This window comes from Citrus sinensis, chromosome 1, assembly GCF_022201045.2.
Source record: "Citrus sinensis cultivar Valencia sweet orange chromosome 1, DVS_A1.0, whole genome shotgun sequence".
Lineage (NCBI taxonomy): Eukaryota > Viridiplantae > Streptophyta > Magnoliopsida > Sapindales > Rutaceae > Citrus > Citrus sinensis.
Genome location: NC_068556.1, coordinates 20,834,682 through 20,847,977, shown reverse-complemented (window position 1 = coordinate 20,847,977; position 13,296 = coordinate 20,834,682). Strand labels below are relative to the sequence as shown.

The 13,296-nt window shown below is 35.8% G+C and overlaps 2 protein-coding genes and 1 long non-coding RNA gene across 4 annotated transcripts; 2 read left to right on the top strand and 1 right to left on the bottom strand.

The window, feature by feature from the left end:
- Positions 1-1,299: 1,299 nt before the first annotated feature.
- LOC102622416 (sulfate transporter 3.1-like) lies at positions 1,300-6,658 on the top strand. Its single transcript, XM_006489387.4, has 12 exons — positions 1,300-1,882; positions 1,991-2,198; positions 2,671-2,842; positions 2,972-3,037; positions 3,589-3,702; positions 3,877-3,993; positions 4,435-4,561; positions 5,117-5,403; positions 5,489-5,679; positions 5,775-5,860; positions 5,948-6,024; positions 6,124-6,658. Exons 1-12 carry the CDS (start codon positions 1,567-1,569, stop codon positions 6,307-6,309), a joined length of 1,947 nt encoding a protein of 648 aa, XP_006489450.2. The 5' UTR covers positions 1,300-1,566; the 3' UTR covers positions 6,310-6,658.
- A 134-nt stretch (positions 6,659-6,792) lies between these two features.
- Positions 6,793-7,603, top strand: LOC112495597 (uncharacterized). The gene is made up of 2 exons (XR_003061937.2): positions 6,793-7,219; positions 7,307-7,603. It is a non-coding gene; the product is annotated as an uncharacterized LOC112495597 (long non-coding RNA).
- Positions 7,604-8,930: 1,327 nt separating this feature from the next.
- Positions 8,931-13,285, bottom strand: LOC102622720 (uncharacterized). Of its 2 annotated transcripts, XR_003067225.2 has the most exons (9): positions 12,961-13,285; positions 12,342-12,435; positions 12,207-12,257; positions 11,928-12,101; positions 11,489-11,668; positions 11,114-11,233; positions 10,331-10,346; positions 10,093-10,226; positions 8,931-9,426 (listed from the first exon to the last, which is right to left on the bottom strand). XR_003067225.2 is itself a non-coding variant. In XM_006489388.4 (8 exons), exons 1-8 carry the CDS (start codon positions 13,092-13,094, stop codon positions 9,351-9,353), a joined length of 963 nt encoding a protein of 320 aa, XP_006489451.2. In that variant the 5' UTR covers positions 13,095-13,283; the 3' UTR covers positions 8,931-9,350. The 2 variants fall into 2 exon arrangements, 1 of the variants encoding a protein (XP_006489451.2); XM_006489388.4 differs by lacking the exon at positions 10,331-10,346 and having other exon boundaries at positions 12,961-13,283.
- Positions 13,286-13,296: the final 11 nt, after the last annotated feature.

The following is a 13,296-nucleotide window of genomic DNA, read 5'->3' as shown; positions in this document are numbered from 1 at the left end:
ATAAATTAATGCACCATAGGCATAACTCAAAAGGCATACCAATAATTTAAAAGTTAATGAAGTAGCAAACAGCTCGTTTCCCCACTTGAGTGCGCTGTTGCGTCCATATGTTATTCTCAATAATTCCGAGTAAATTCCATTAGTCAAGTTCCAAAAAGTGCTAATTATTAATTAACAAAATCAGCAAATCTTCCCGAAATCCCCCATCTTCAACTAGCTGCGCTATGCAATCAGTGAACTACCACGTGTGGCCCTCAAAGCATCCATCCAATCGAAACAAAAGCCGTAAGATTCAGCAAATTCGCCTTCCCACAATCTAATGTTAAGAGTTGGGGAAACGAGTTACAAGTTGTTCGAATGGTTAGACGTCAGAAGAGGTTGACAGAATGACGTTTTGTTGTCAGTCTATGCTGAAGAATAAAGGAAAAATGACAGCCGGACTTTCAAATTTGCCCTAGTGAATGGCTGGACCTAAACCATTTTAGAAATGGACGTTCAAACTGTTTAGTTAGTGAATTATGTTTATTTGAAGAAGATTAAGATAGTATAATACATTAATTCTTATGGACATTATAAGATATAAATTCCTTTATTTTTATTTAAATGGACGAAATTCACTCCCAGGTTTGAATGTCAATTCCAAGACTGTAGAGTCAGAGGCGAATGCAATGTAGGACCAACAAGGGCTCAAGCTCCCACTGAAAAAAAAGATTATCCCTTTTTATTTAAAAGAAAAATTAATGAATTTTTAAATAATCCCTGTCAAATTATCAAATAGCCTCTTTTTTTTAGTTTCTACAACCACAGTAGAGAGAACATTTTCAACAATAAAATTTGTGAAGAATAAATTTCAGAATTGGATGGGAAATGAATGGATGAATGATAATTTGATTGTTTATGTAGAAAAAGATGTATTTAATAGTGTTGATAATGAGTCTATTGTACAAAGTTTTCAGAATATGAAATTGCATAGAGAACAATTGTAAATGTGTTATAAAAAATTTTATATATTTAAGTTTTAATTTTTACATTTTGTTGTTATTTAATTTAGCCCCCTATAAATTATTTTTCTAGATCCGCCACTATATAGAGTCCCAATCTTCTCCGAAAATAAATTATAGATAATATGCTATCTATTGATAAATTACTTTCAGTCTCTAAATGTCTTTACCTCTTTATTTTTCACTTCATTAAAGTGGGTCATTTGCAAGTTGCAACACTTGGATCCGTATCTCCCGCATAGTTCTCATACACTCTCACTCGTCACCTTATATATAGAGCCAACCGCCCTTACCTTGGTCTCATCAAATATCCAACCATTCAACTATGCACATTAAAAGCACTTCTATACCTCCAAATTCTGCCTGTCTTTTTTGCATAATCATCTCCTTCATCAGCCTGAAAATCACATCTCACCGAACTTGGTCAAGTAGCATCCTTAAACCTTAGAAAACCGACATACACAAACACTATATATTTACATATATATATACCAAAATTAAAGAGCCGCATTATAGACATAATTTGATTCTCTGCAGCTACTCAAATCTATTCTAAAAGTCACAAATGGGTAACGCTGATTATGAATGCCCGCGCCGAGTTTCAATTCCTCCATCCAAACCCTTTTTCAACTCACTAAAATCCGGCCTAAAGGAGACCCTTTTCCCCGATGACCCCTTTAGGCAATTCAAGAACCAATCGGCTTCTCGGAAGCTTTTGTTAGGCTTGCAGTATTTTGTGCCCATCCTTGAATGGGCTCCTCGCTACACTTTCGAATTCTTCAAGTCTGATCTTCTAGCAGGCATCACTATTGCCAGTCTTGCAGTTCCTCAAGGGATTAGTTATGCAAACTTGGCCAACTTGCCACCAATACTTGGATTGTGTAAGTGCAAGCTAGCTAGCTACAATGTCATGAGCTCTTATATACAAGAATGGCATTAATAATTATGCTGCTTTTTTATTTTAACCATTGGGAAATGTATGCGTGCAGATTCAAGCTTTGTTCCACCATTGGTGTATGCCATGATGGGCAGCTCAAAAGATTTGGCAGTGGGCACAGTAGCTGTTGGATCACTTCTTATATCTTCCATGTTAGGGAAAGAAGTTAATCCTAATGAGAACCCTAAGCTGTATGTTCAGTTAGCTCTAACAGCTACTTTCTTTGCTGGAGTTTTCCAAGCTTCCCTTGGCTTCTTACGGTCAGTTTCTCCAAAAACATTTTGTTAATTTTCTATATAAGTCTAAAAACAATTTAAATATTACATCAGTAACTTGTCCTGTTGCATGAAAATAAAAAAAACTTGATAAATGGATAAAATCAATAAGATAGATTAGCTGAAGCTAAGTCACTCTCTGTGCATGCATCTCAAACACCATTTCTAATTTTAGAGTACCACATATTAGTCAAGCGGTAAAACTGGTTTTTCTCCCACACGTGATCAGGTCCCCGGTGAATTCTTTTTTTTTTTTTTTCCAAACAAATTATTGGAAGGGAAAATAGGTCTGATTTAGACTCAAAGAAATAGACTACCGCCATAATTGAACTTTTAATTAAGAAAATTGACTCTGAAAATTTTGGATTTTAAATACTAGTAGATGTTAATATAATTTTTTATCTAATATTTTTTATTTAGTGCATGTTGCTAAAGGATCTTGGCAATTTAATTACAGGCTTGGCTTTGTAGTGGACTTTCTATCACATGCAACCATAGTGGGTTTCATGGGCGGAGCAGCTACTGTTGTTTGTCTTCAGCAACTAAAAGGGATTCTTGGGCTGGTTCGTTTCACTCATGCAACTGATCTTCAATCGGTTATGCGCTCCGTTTTCAGCCAAACAAGCCAGGTTTGCTTCTTCACATACACTATATATTTTAGCTCTTGTCTAGTCGACATTAATTATATATTCTTAAAAAAGGTTATGATCCTTTTTCAATTTAATTAATATTTATGGTGGTGGTGGTGGTGCTTGCAGTGGAGATGGGAAAGTGGAGTGCTAGGCTGTTGCTTCCTTTTGTTCCTCCTCCTTACTAGATACTTCGTAAGTAGATCCAACACGTAACTTTTCATCTTAGTAGTTACTTTCAAGCTAACCTAAAATTATTAAATTTTTCGAAGATCAGTTCAAAAGAGAGATCATTATTTACTTGGTAAACTTTCTTGTCATTTACCCACTAGTTGCTTTCATAGTAAATGAAAATTTCATGTTAACCCTATGCTATGACAATAAATAATCATGTTAATTATTAATTAATTACATCTGTCATGGGTTTCCCTTAGCCTCAAGGCTATTATTAGATTCATTACAAAATAAACAAAGGAAAATATTAGGGCTTTGATTTGGACAATCAATATTCAGAAATCAGAATACCTAATTTATTAAAAAAAAGGGCACACCTATTATAAGTTTGTCTATTTATAAGAAAAATTTCTATATATCCAAGGCATGTACGTGCAACCAGTCAATAGAATCATGATACGTTAAAGAAAAAACAAATGTAGACATTTTATTTGTTTGTCGAAAGCATTGTACATAGAAATTTCTCAGAAATTTCTCAAGATTTACAATGTTGACTGCATGCATGCATGCAGAGCAAGAAAAAGGCAACTTTCTTTTGGATAAATGCAATGGCACCTCTCACGTCTGTAATTTTGGGAAGCGTCCTCGTTTACTTCACAGATGCTGAAAGACACGGCGTCCAAGTGGTGAGATCCCTATACATCTTATGTTAACCCTAGCACTAAACTAATCTTTGCCGTCCAGTTTAGTAGGCCACCACATTCATGCACTCCATCATGTATAGACCTATCTCTCACAATTAATCATATAGGTCCAACGATATGACCTGTGTTGATTGATCGATTTGTTTTTTATTGCAGATTGGGCAACTGAAAAAAGGTCTGAACCCACCATCTTTGTCCGAGTTGGATTTTGGGTCTCCGTATTTAATGACAGCCGTTAAAACTGGAGTAATAATTGGAGTCATAGCTCTTGCTGTAAGTGATCCCTTGATCCCTCACTATCACATCACATGCTCCCCATTTCTAGCTTGGCTCGGCTCCACATTAATTCAAAAGCCTCAGCCTATACCATCAAGTATACTTTCTGGGCCTCCATTACCGTTGTTTAAATTGCCCCCACCACAAAGTTTCAAGTACACTCCGTGTACACATCATAGTCTTACCACCTGTATCTATTTAGATTCAAATGGAAAGAGAATATACAAGCTCAACAATATGAGACATACTTTATTAACTGAATTGCATATTTAATATTACTGGATAGACTATTATAATCACATAATTAATATCTTCAAATTGCATCTAAAATCATAAGGGAGAGCTCATGATGAATAATAATAGAAGAACTAGACATCAATTAGGGCATTATTAAGGTTTTACTTAAGCTAAAAAGAGTCGGCCTGATGGGGTGCACAGGAAGGAATAGCTGTTGGAAGAAGCTTTGCCATGTTCAAGAACTATCACATAGATGGTAATAAAGAGATGGTTGCTTTTGGCATGATGAATATTGCTGGCTCTTGCACTTCTTGCTACTTAACTGCAGGTATTGATTTCCCTCTTATAAACATTGATAAGCGGGGGTAAATTTCACTTTTAATAGGCATAATTAAGTTTTAGAGCTATGCCCGGCAATCAGCAGATCGTAGGCCCTGTTATAATTTTATGAATTTAAAAACACTCCAATAAATTTACAATTGTAATAATAACACTGGTTCATAATATGAATTTGGAAAAAGGAAACGAAAATACTATAGAGTGGGCTTTGGATCCAAAAGCTACCAAATCTTTTCAATTGGGCTAGGTTTGACTTTTAGCCCAACTACACAATAGCCTTTTGCTTCCCATGAAATTTGAGTAAGTAAAATATTTTAAGACTCAATTAAATAAAAAGGTCCATGTTCTTGGAGTATTACTCTTTATGCGTTTTATTTCTCATGTATGTATGCATATCATCGTGATTAGTAATAACACACAAATAACAAAGAGCGAATGGAAAAGGATCAAAGCTTCAAGAACCCTAAAACCTTTTTCCATTTAAGACCTGTGGTATGAAGGCCTGAAGTACTAAAAGTTTTGTGCATATTGACTACAATTGCAGGGCCATTCTCGCGTTCTGCAGTGAACTTCAATGCAGGATGCAAGACTGCGGTGTCAAATATAGTAATGGCCACAGCCGTGATGATAACATTGTTATTTTTAACGCCTCTGTTCCATTACACTCCCCTTGTGGTGCTTTCCTCTATAATCATTGCTGCCATGCTTGGCCTAATTGACTATGAAGCCGTCATTCACCTCTGGAAACTCGACAAATTCGACTTTATTGTATGCATGAGTGCTTATGTTGGTGTCGTCTTCGGCAGCGTTGAGATTGGCTTAGTCATTGCTGTAAGTAAATTTAACTTTTAGTGATAACTCCTTGTTTAAAATGCCATAACATCATTGATAATGTGATCTATGTTTGTAAATGAAGGTGACAATTTCATTGCTAAGGGTGCTGCTATCTGTTGCAAGGCCGAGGACATTTGTTTTAGGCAACATTCCCAACTCTGTGACCTACAGAAGCATTGATCAATACCCAGTTGCTAAAAGTGTTCCCGGTGTTTTGATTCTTCATATTGATGCACCAATTTACTTTGCCAATGCTAGCTACTTGAGAGAGAGGTACATAATTAATCACTCAGTGTACTTGTCAAACGAACTAAATTGGGATATAAACAAGACCTAATAAGCTTCTTGGCTACTAATTTCATTATCAGGATCTCGCGGTGGATCTACGGGGAGGAAGAGAAATTGAAAATTTCAGGAGAAACCGGCTTACAATATGTCATTTTAGATATGAGCAGTAAGCAATTATTCTTAATGAACTTAAAGAATGAAGTGAAATGCTTCTAAGTTTTATCCTGATTCTCAAAATGTGTTAATATTTAAGGTGTTGGAAGCATTGATACCAGTGGAATCAGCATGTTTGAAGAAATCAAGAAAGTCGTTGATAGAAGAGGTCTCAAGGTACTTACATTGTTTCAAGATTTAACCTTTCCCAATTTCCTTTTTAATTTTCTTAATTGTCTCTACAGATTGGTTAATATATAAGTTACTATGATACAGCTTCTGCTGGCGAACCCTCGAAGCGAAGTGATCAAGAAGCTAAACAATTCCAAGTTCATTGAAAACATTGGTCAGGAATGGATTTATCTTACAGTGGCGGAGGCTGTAGCAGCTTGCAATTTCATGCTACACACTTGCAAATCAAATCCTGAAGTTGAATATAACTCGCAAGACGATAATGTCTGAATTACAATTGATCAAAGGCTCGAATCTTCGAGCTTAATTGAGCTGAACATATTGATGTACCTACTAGCTAGTATCATTTACGTCACTGAGGAAGCGCCGCAACTATTCTGATCAATCCAGAAGTGGCAGATAAGATTATTTCGAGGGTGATTTTGAGCTTAAACTAATTATGTAATCCTATAGTGGCAATAAGATATATGCTTCTCAATTGAATTTTGAGAATTGTAGTTTAAACTTGCAGCGGAGTCGTATGAGCTATTAACCATGTTTGGCTCATTTTACTTTCCCTGAAAGTTCTTGTATCAAGTAAATGACTCAATTCAAAAAGTTAAGCTACTTAGAAAAGGAAGACATGAGCACATGACTAGAAAGTTCAAAGTTATGACTAAATAAAATGCAATTTCCACAATGAACCCAATGTTCCAAATCACTGTCACTGTTGGACGAAGACATGGACTTCACCAACTCAGTGTGGACAAAAGATATTGAATGGTTATTATTTATTTAGGCTTTCATTCTTTAAACCAAACAATATGGCAAAGACTTCACCATCTCAGTGTAAACAAAAGACAAAGAATAGATTATGATGTAGACTACGTACCATTCGATCAACTAAACAATAAATACATTGGACATTTACGTGGTCGTAAGACCAACCCAATTGCAAAACTGCGTATCCAGACTTCCAGCCTCCATCTTGTGGTAAACACTATTATGAATCTCTCATACTTTACCCTTCTATATAACGCACGGCCAAAGTTCCACAACAAATGCAGAATAAACAGAACTCTTTCAAACTATAATCTAAAACCAATCCAAAGTTGAAAGCAAATAAGATGAAGTTCTTTTCTCTTCTGCTGCAGCTGCTCTTCGCAGTTCTGATTCTGTCTCAGGTTACTACTGAGGCCAGGTATGTAATTAACTCTACAAGAAACTGTCATCGATATGCAACAGTGACCTACCAGTTAAAGCCTCAAAATAAAACAAATCCTGGCAGGTTCAGCAGAATGGTGATGGGCGTTAAGGGAAGAGGAGGCAATCCAAGGCCAACACCATCGCCTCCAACGGGAAAGGACCCTGGTGAGGTCCATTAACTCCCGTGGAACACAAGGACAAGATGCGCCATAAACTGATTGTGCTTGTTGATTTTTTTCTATCTTGGTTTGGATGACTGAGGAGCATTTTGTTAAAAAGCACGCTTGTTTGCATTTCTAATGGTGTATTACAATAACTACAATGTAACAGATAATAAGCTCTTAGAAGAAAAGTCAACAAAGATTAAGGATTTGCTTCAGATTTTGATGCTCAAAGCAAGGTTACCGACCTGCAATATTTATGTACACCAGCTTCAACAAAATTATAGATGAAGTTTTGAGCAGTTGGAATAAGATAAAAAGTAAATATATAAATTCCAAGTAACTTCAACAAGAGAAAACATCAGAATAGCTGACGGAGCTACTTAGACTGAAATTTTCAAATCTAATTTTTGACCTGAAATATATCTGCAATGCTGCAAATATTAATACCCAACATAGGACATAATTAAGGCGTGACTTCAAAGCAAAGACTTGGAAAATATAAATGGTAGGATAAGGAGTTGATTCCTTAGGAAAACTGATTTCATAGAATATTGATGATTCAACAATTGGTATGCAACTTTGACCGACAAAATCCATGGCCAAAATATTCAAATGTGTTCAGTTACCTGTTCACTAATTATCTATAATTTCCATGTATGTCATGTTTAGACCATCAGTCAAACAAATCTCGAGTCTAGCAAAACAAGAACACAAGAATCTTTCAAGCATTTCCAGCGAACTAATTGTTTCCAGATGAAGCTACTTACATTACTGCTCCGGCTGCTCTTCCTAGTTCTCTTGTTTCAAATTACTGGATGCAGGTTGGCTTCACCATACAAAGATAATATTGTACTTTCAAAGATATATGAAGACTGAAACTGAAATATTATTGCACCATCTTTCAGAAAGTACTTGCAGGTTTACAAGGTCGGAAACCGTAGCAGAGCGTAACGGAAGAGAGCAAGACATACCCAGGCTAACACCTCCATTGCCCTCTGAAAAGCAACCTTAGGATAACTACACCCCAAACCAGAAACAAGGTATTTTGCAGTTTTAGCATGGTAAATATATGTCAGAAGTAACTTCAGATAAGAGTATCTAAACTGTCGTTTAAAGGCAAAACTTTAGTATGCATAATCAGCACTATATTTGGTAATTTACTCTGTAATTCTGTAATTACGTGCATTCATACTTCTGCCATGTCTGCTAAATATATAAATAGTGAGAGGAAAATTTTTCTTACAGCAGGTACATATACAACTATCCACTAAAATCATGCTGTACCACAAATTCCAGTTGTAAGGAGTACCATGCCAACAGTCCAAACCTCATTCAGGTTCTTAAATATAAACATTAAAAATTTAACATGAATGCTTGTGGCAAAGCACAGCATAATTTTCACCTACAGAACCTTATGTAATCAATCATTAATGAGATTTGATCGCAAAATCAGAGATATTATACAGCATCATACTGAAAAGAAAATTATGGAAACAGGTCATGATTTTACATCATGCATAAAACATAGCACAACTGCAGGACTTATCTTCAGCACTCTCTATATAAAAGTATCAAGACAATTGTGGAGTGCAATGCAACCCATTCCACATTAAGTGTTGCAACACCAATAAAAGCAATACACACAGAGTAGCAAATAATTTCAAAAAATTTAAGGGGTCAAAGCCCCTGTAATAGAGTGTACAGGAAGTAATTTTTACAATAAAGAACGTCTGCAAAGAGAAACCACTCAACAAGCACAGAAAAACTCTCGAGAGTCCAAAATTGAGTGCATGGATTATATGGCCAAGATAGCACTTTGCACTAGAGTTATTATACCCAAGTAGTGTTGCATACCAATTTGAGGAAAAAGGAATACACCCAAATGTTTCCATTGTGTTTAATGGCATAACAGCTCCAGCGTGCCAACATTGTCTTCTGATTCAAGTGAAAAGAAAATGGCTACTAAGAATTTGACAGCTTTTCTTTGAATAAGCGTGGGAATACTTCATGGGCACTGATGTCCAAAACTTCAGGGTCCCTGGAAAACGACATGCAATTTATGTATCACCAGTTTCAATAAAAAATAAAATTGCACAAAAAAGGTTCTATCATTTTGCATGATAAATCAACCATTCAAATTGTTTCATTTGATAAACGCCATGTAGGACTAAAGGAAAGGAATAAGCATAATCAGAGTGTTCTGTCCCAAAAAAAAAAAAAAAGCAAGCTGGGAGACCAAAATTTAAACATATATCTTCACCATGACAAAAAGGTAAAGTTAATATATTGAATCTTCTGAAGCAACGAACACAATCATAACATAAGTTTCTAATATTGAGCTGAGTGGATCATCTCATTGAGTTTATGACATAAAAGCTCTAGAAGAGGGATGAAGTTTTCAAATCATGAACTTTAGCAAAATCACCAACTAACATAAGCCCATCTAATCCAATCACTTGCAGCAGTTAGAGATATAATTGGGGTTTGTCAACAGTCAAAAATTGTAACAGAAATTTGTTGGAAGTAGAATGAAAAATTCAAAAATATTGCAACTACACATTATGTATCTGTTGTAATACCTTTCAGATTTTTTCTTCAATTAATTTCAGCCATCCAGAAATTTTGATTTCATGGTTAATTATGGGAGAATTTTCCTAATGAATAAGATTATCAGCATATCAGAGAGAGAGAGGGAAAGAGAGACCTGCATAGTGTTTTCCCCTTTTCATTGGAACTAGGAATAAACCATAGTTTTCGCAGCAGAGGTGACTCAAATTGAACGAAGAAACCATCCTGCTGGCTATGTCTCCACTTTCGTAATCCTTGACCTCTCCAAACCTTAAAAGACAGCACATTATCAATCAGAACTCTAGGATTCAACATTGTAAAAAAATAAATAAACAGTAGATACATAACTTAAGGTTTGAGGCCAGCCTACTCACAAATGGGTTTGTAAACCTAGCAAAAGAGGGAAAACTGCTAGATTAAAGCTAAGGAACATGAGATATTCATAAAACACAAACTCTTTCAGCCTAAGCAATTAATTAAGTTGATAGGTAAATACCAGACTTTATTCAAGTTGAAAGCATGCAACTCCAAGAAAGGTACTGCCCATAATCAAACACTAGATTTTTCGTGTGGAATCATTATCCAGGATTAGTATATTTATTTTATAGTTACTCAATAGGAACGAAAGAATTGGCACTGGCCAAGAATAATTAAGACTCCAGAATGTCATTTCCTTTTCGTTCTTTTTCCTTCCTTTCTTTTTTTTGGGGGAGGAGGGGGGGGGGGTGGGTTGGATGCTTGAACCTGTGTGTATTAAACTGGGCAGAATAACTCAAACACCAACTAATAATGATTATCGCAAGTCTCGCATGGGGGTTGGGGGGGGGGGGGGGGGGGGGGGGGAAGTGAGGTGGATGCTTGAACCTGTGTGTATTAAACTGGGCAGAATAACTCAAACACCAACTAATAATGATTATCGTAAGTCTCGCATCCAAATCTAAATAACAGACACCAACTCATTTTGGCAAGCTAAAGAAGTATTATATTCCTCCACATTATATTTTATGTGGCTTAATATGCATTCACGTCAATTAGTATCTATATGGTAGTTATCCAAAGGGAGCATAGCAAGCATGATTGATAGAGAACATAAAGCAATTTCCAATCAAGCAGACGCATACCCAACCTAAAGCTTATATAAAGAAACTATATGTTACCTGAGGGTAAGATATGATACTTTTCGGTGCCACTAGGCAAGCTGCACTAGAGAAAGAATCATCAGCATATTGCCTTAGAAATTGAAAACAACTGCCGTGAGTATGGGGTGACTCAAATGCCTGCACAATGCACAGTGATCACCATGAGTCAGATATACAAATTAACCAATTCAACATAGAAAAATGTAAATATATGTTCAAGCTGAGAATAATGGACCAAAGAATATATGCACATATATCTTCAAATTAGAAGCTTGGTACAAACTAATAATTAACTGAAGTAAAAGGAGTCGCATAAAGCTAAAGGTAGGTCCAAAATCAAACAGCAGAAGGGCATTATAAAGTGCAAACAAATGCTTATAGAAGGTTATTTACCTTATCAACATTGACAATGGGGGCATATTTCTCAGTGTCGGTCTTCTCTTTATCAAGAAGAAAATAAACTTTAGCATCCACCTTAGAAGTTTCATGCCATGACTTCACAGCTGTCTCCATTGTCTCAACAACAAATGAAAAGACGTGCTTCCAACATTCTTCAGCTCCATACTTCTCAGACTGCAAAGAGGGAGACCAACTTCATCGTCCTTATTGGAAAATATTGAAAACATTCTCGCATTATACAATTCAGAGAATGAGCAGACCTCATGCTTATGAGAGAAGAGAATATGGAAAAATATAACACCAAGACCCAAAAAAAATTAAAAATTTATGATAAATCCCTCGCAAAATGTGTTATACACATGCAGAAAGGAGACAGTCTTTACATATATGCAAGATCATGATACAATCTTTCTACTTTAGCTATTATACTAACCATTTCAGATTTGAACTCATCCAAATGCTGCACCATATCGACATTGGATCTTATGTTCTCAACTTCTTGAGCTCGCTTTTTGTCTTTTGCCAACTGGGAAACCCTCTTTATTTTTCTCGATACTTCTGCACTCTGTGGATTATATTGCAAAGATGTCTGGAAGGCACTTAAGGCCTACAACATTCAAACAGAAAAGACATAAGCAGCAGAAGGCAAAAACATATGCTATTGCTCAGAAGGCTCAATGGAAAGGAAATTAGAGCAAATTAACAGACATACATCATCATATTGTTCCATGGCCTCCAATATGCATCCTTTCCGAAAATATCCCTACATGTGCATCCGATGGATAATTGTTTCAAAAGAAAACAAGCACGAAGAATATGAACCAAAAGCACCAAAAGAACCAAAAACCTTTTCCCACTGGGGGTTCAATGAGATTGTTGTCTCCGCATCAGCAAGTGCTTTGTTAAGCTTGACTAGATGTAGAAATGCTGCAGCACGGTTGCTGGCCAATAATAAAACATAGAAACGGAGAACATGCGTTAATGCATTATCAAAACAATAAACTGATTTCCAGGCATACATATATAACAAATGGAACTAATGGGGAAGCAAATAAATGAAAGCACAAAACAGAAGTTTACTCTATGCCTATAAACGGAGTAAAAGAAGGCATTGAGTATAATTTCAACCTTTGGTCAATCCGAAAGAAAGAAAAACTCTTGAATCCTAATCATAAATATCTTATGATTAGTATAAATTCAACCAGTGATCAATCTGAAAGAAAGAAAAACTCTTTAATCCTAATCATAAATATCTTATTTATCAATTAGCATAGAATGCAATCCCATCAATTTTCAAACAAGAAGAAGCATTTAAGTAAATGAGACGTGAACAAAAGAGCCACATAAACAGAAATTTGAGAAGAATTCAAAGTCCAACCACAAGTAAATTAAAGAACCCATTTGAATCACTCAAGTGAATTGTTCAAATACCAAACAAAGATTGCATTTCGATTAATAGAGAGTACCTGAAAAGAGTTGGATTAGAAGGGTCTTGTTTGATTGCCTGAGTGTAAAGAGCAGCAGCTTTAAGGTAGTTCCCAGCTTTGAAAAATTCATTACCTTTATCTTTCAATGACATTTCCTCTGCTTCAGCAGTCATACTTTCAGTTATAAAGCTATGATCTTTCCAACAAAAGAAGAAATTATCACTGTGTTTTGTGGTTTTTCGGTTGCTAGGGTTTATGTTAGACGTTTGCAACTTGTTTTTTTCTTTTTGGTTCTTTTCGAGGTTTGAAGCTTGTGCTAATTTGGGTTCCTGTGAGTCAGGGGGCGGGGCTCAATTGATCTGTTTCGAGACTTCG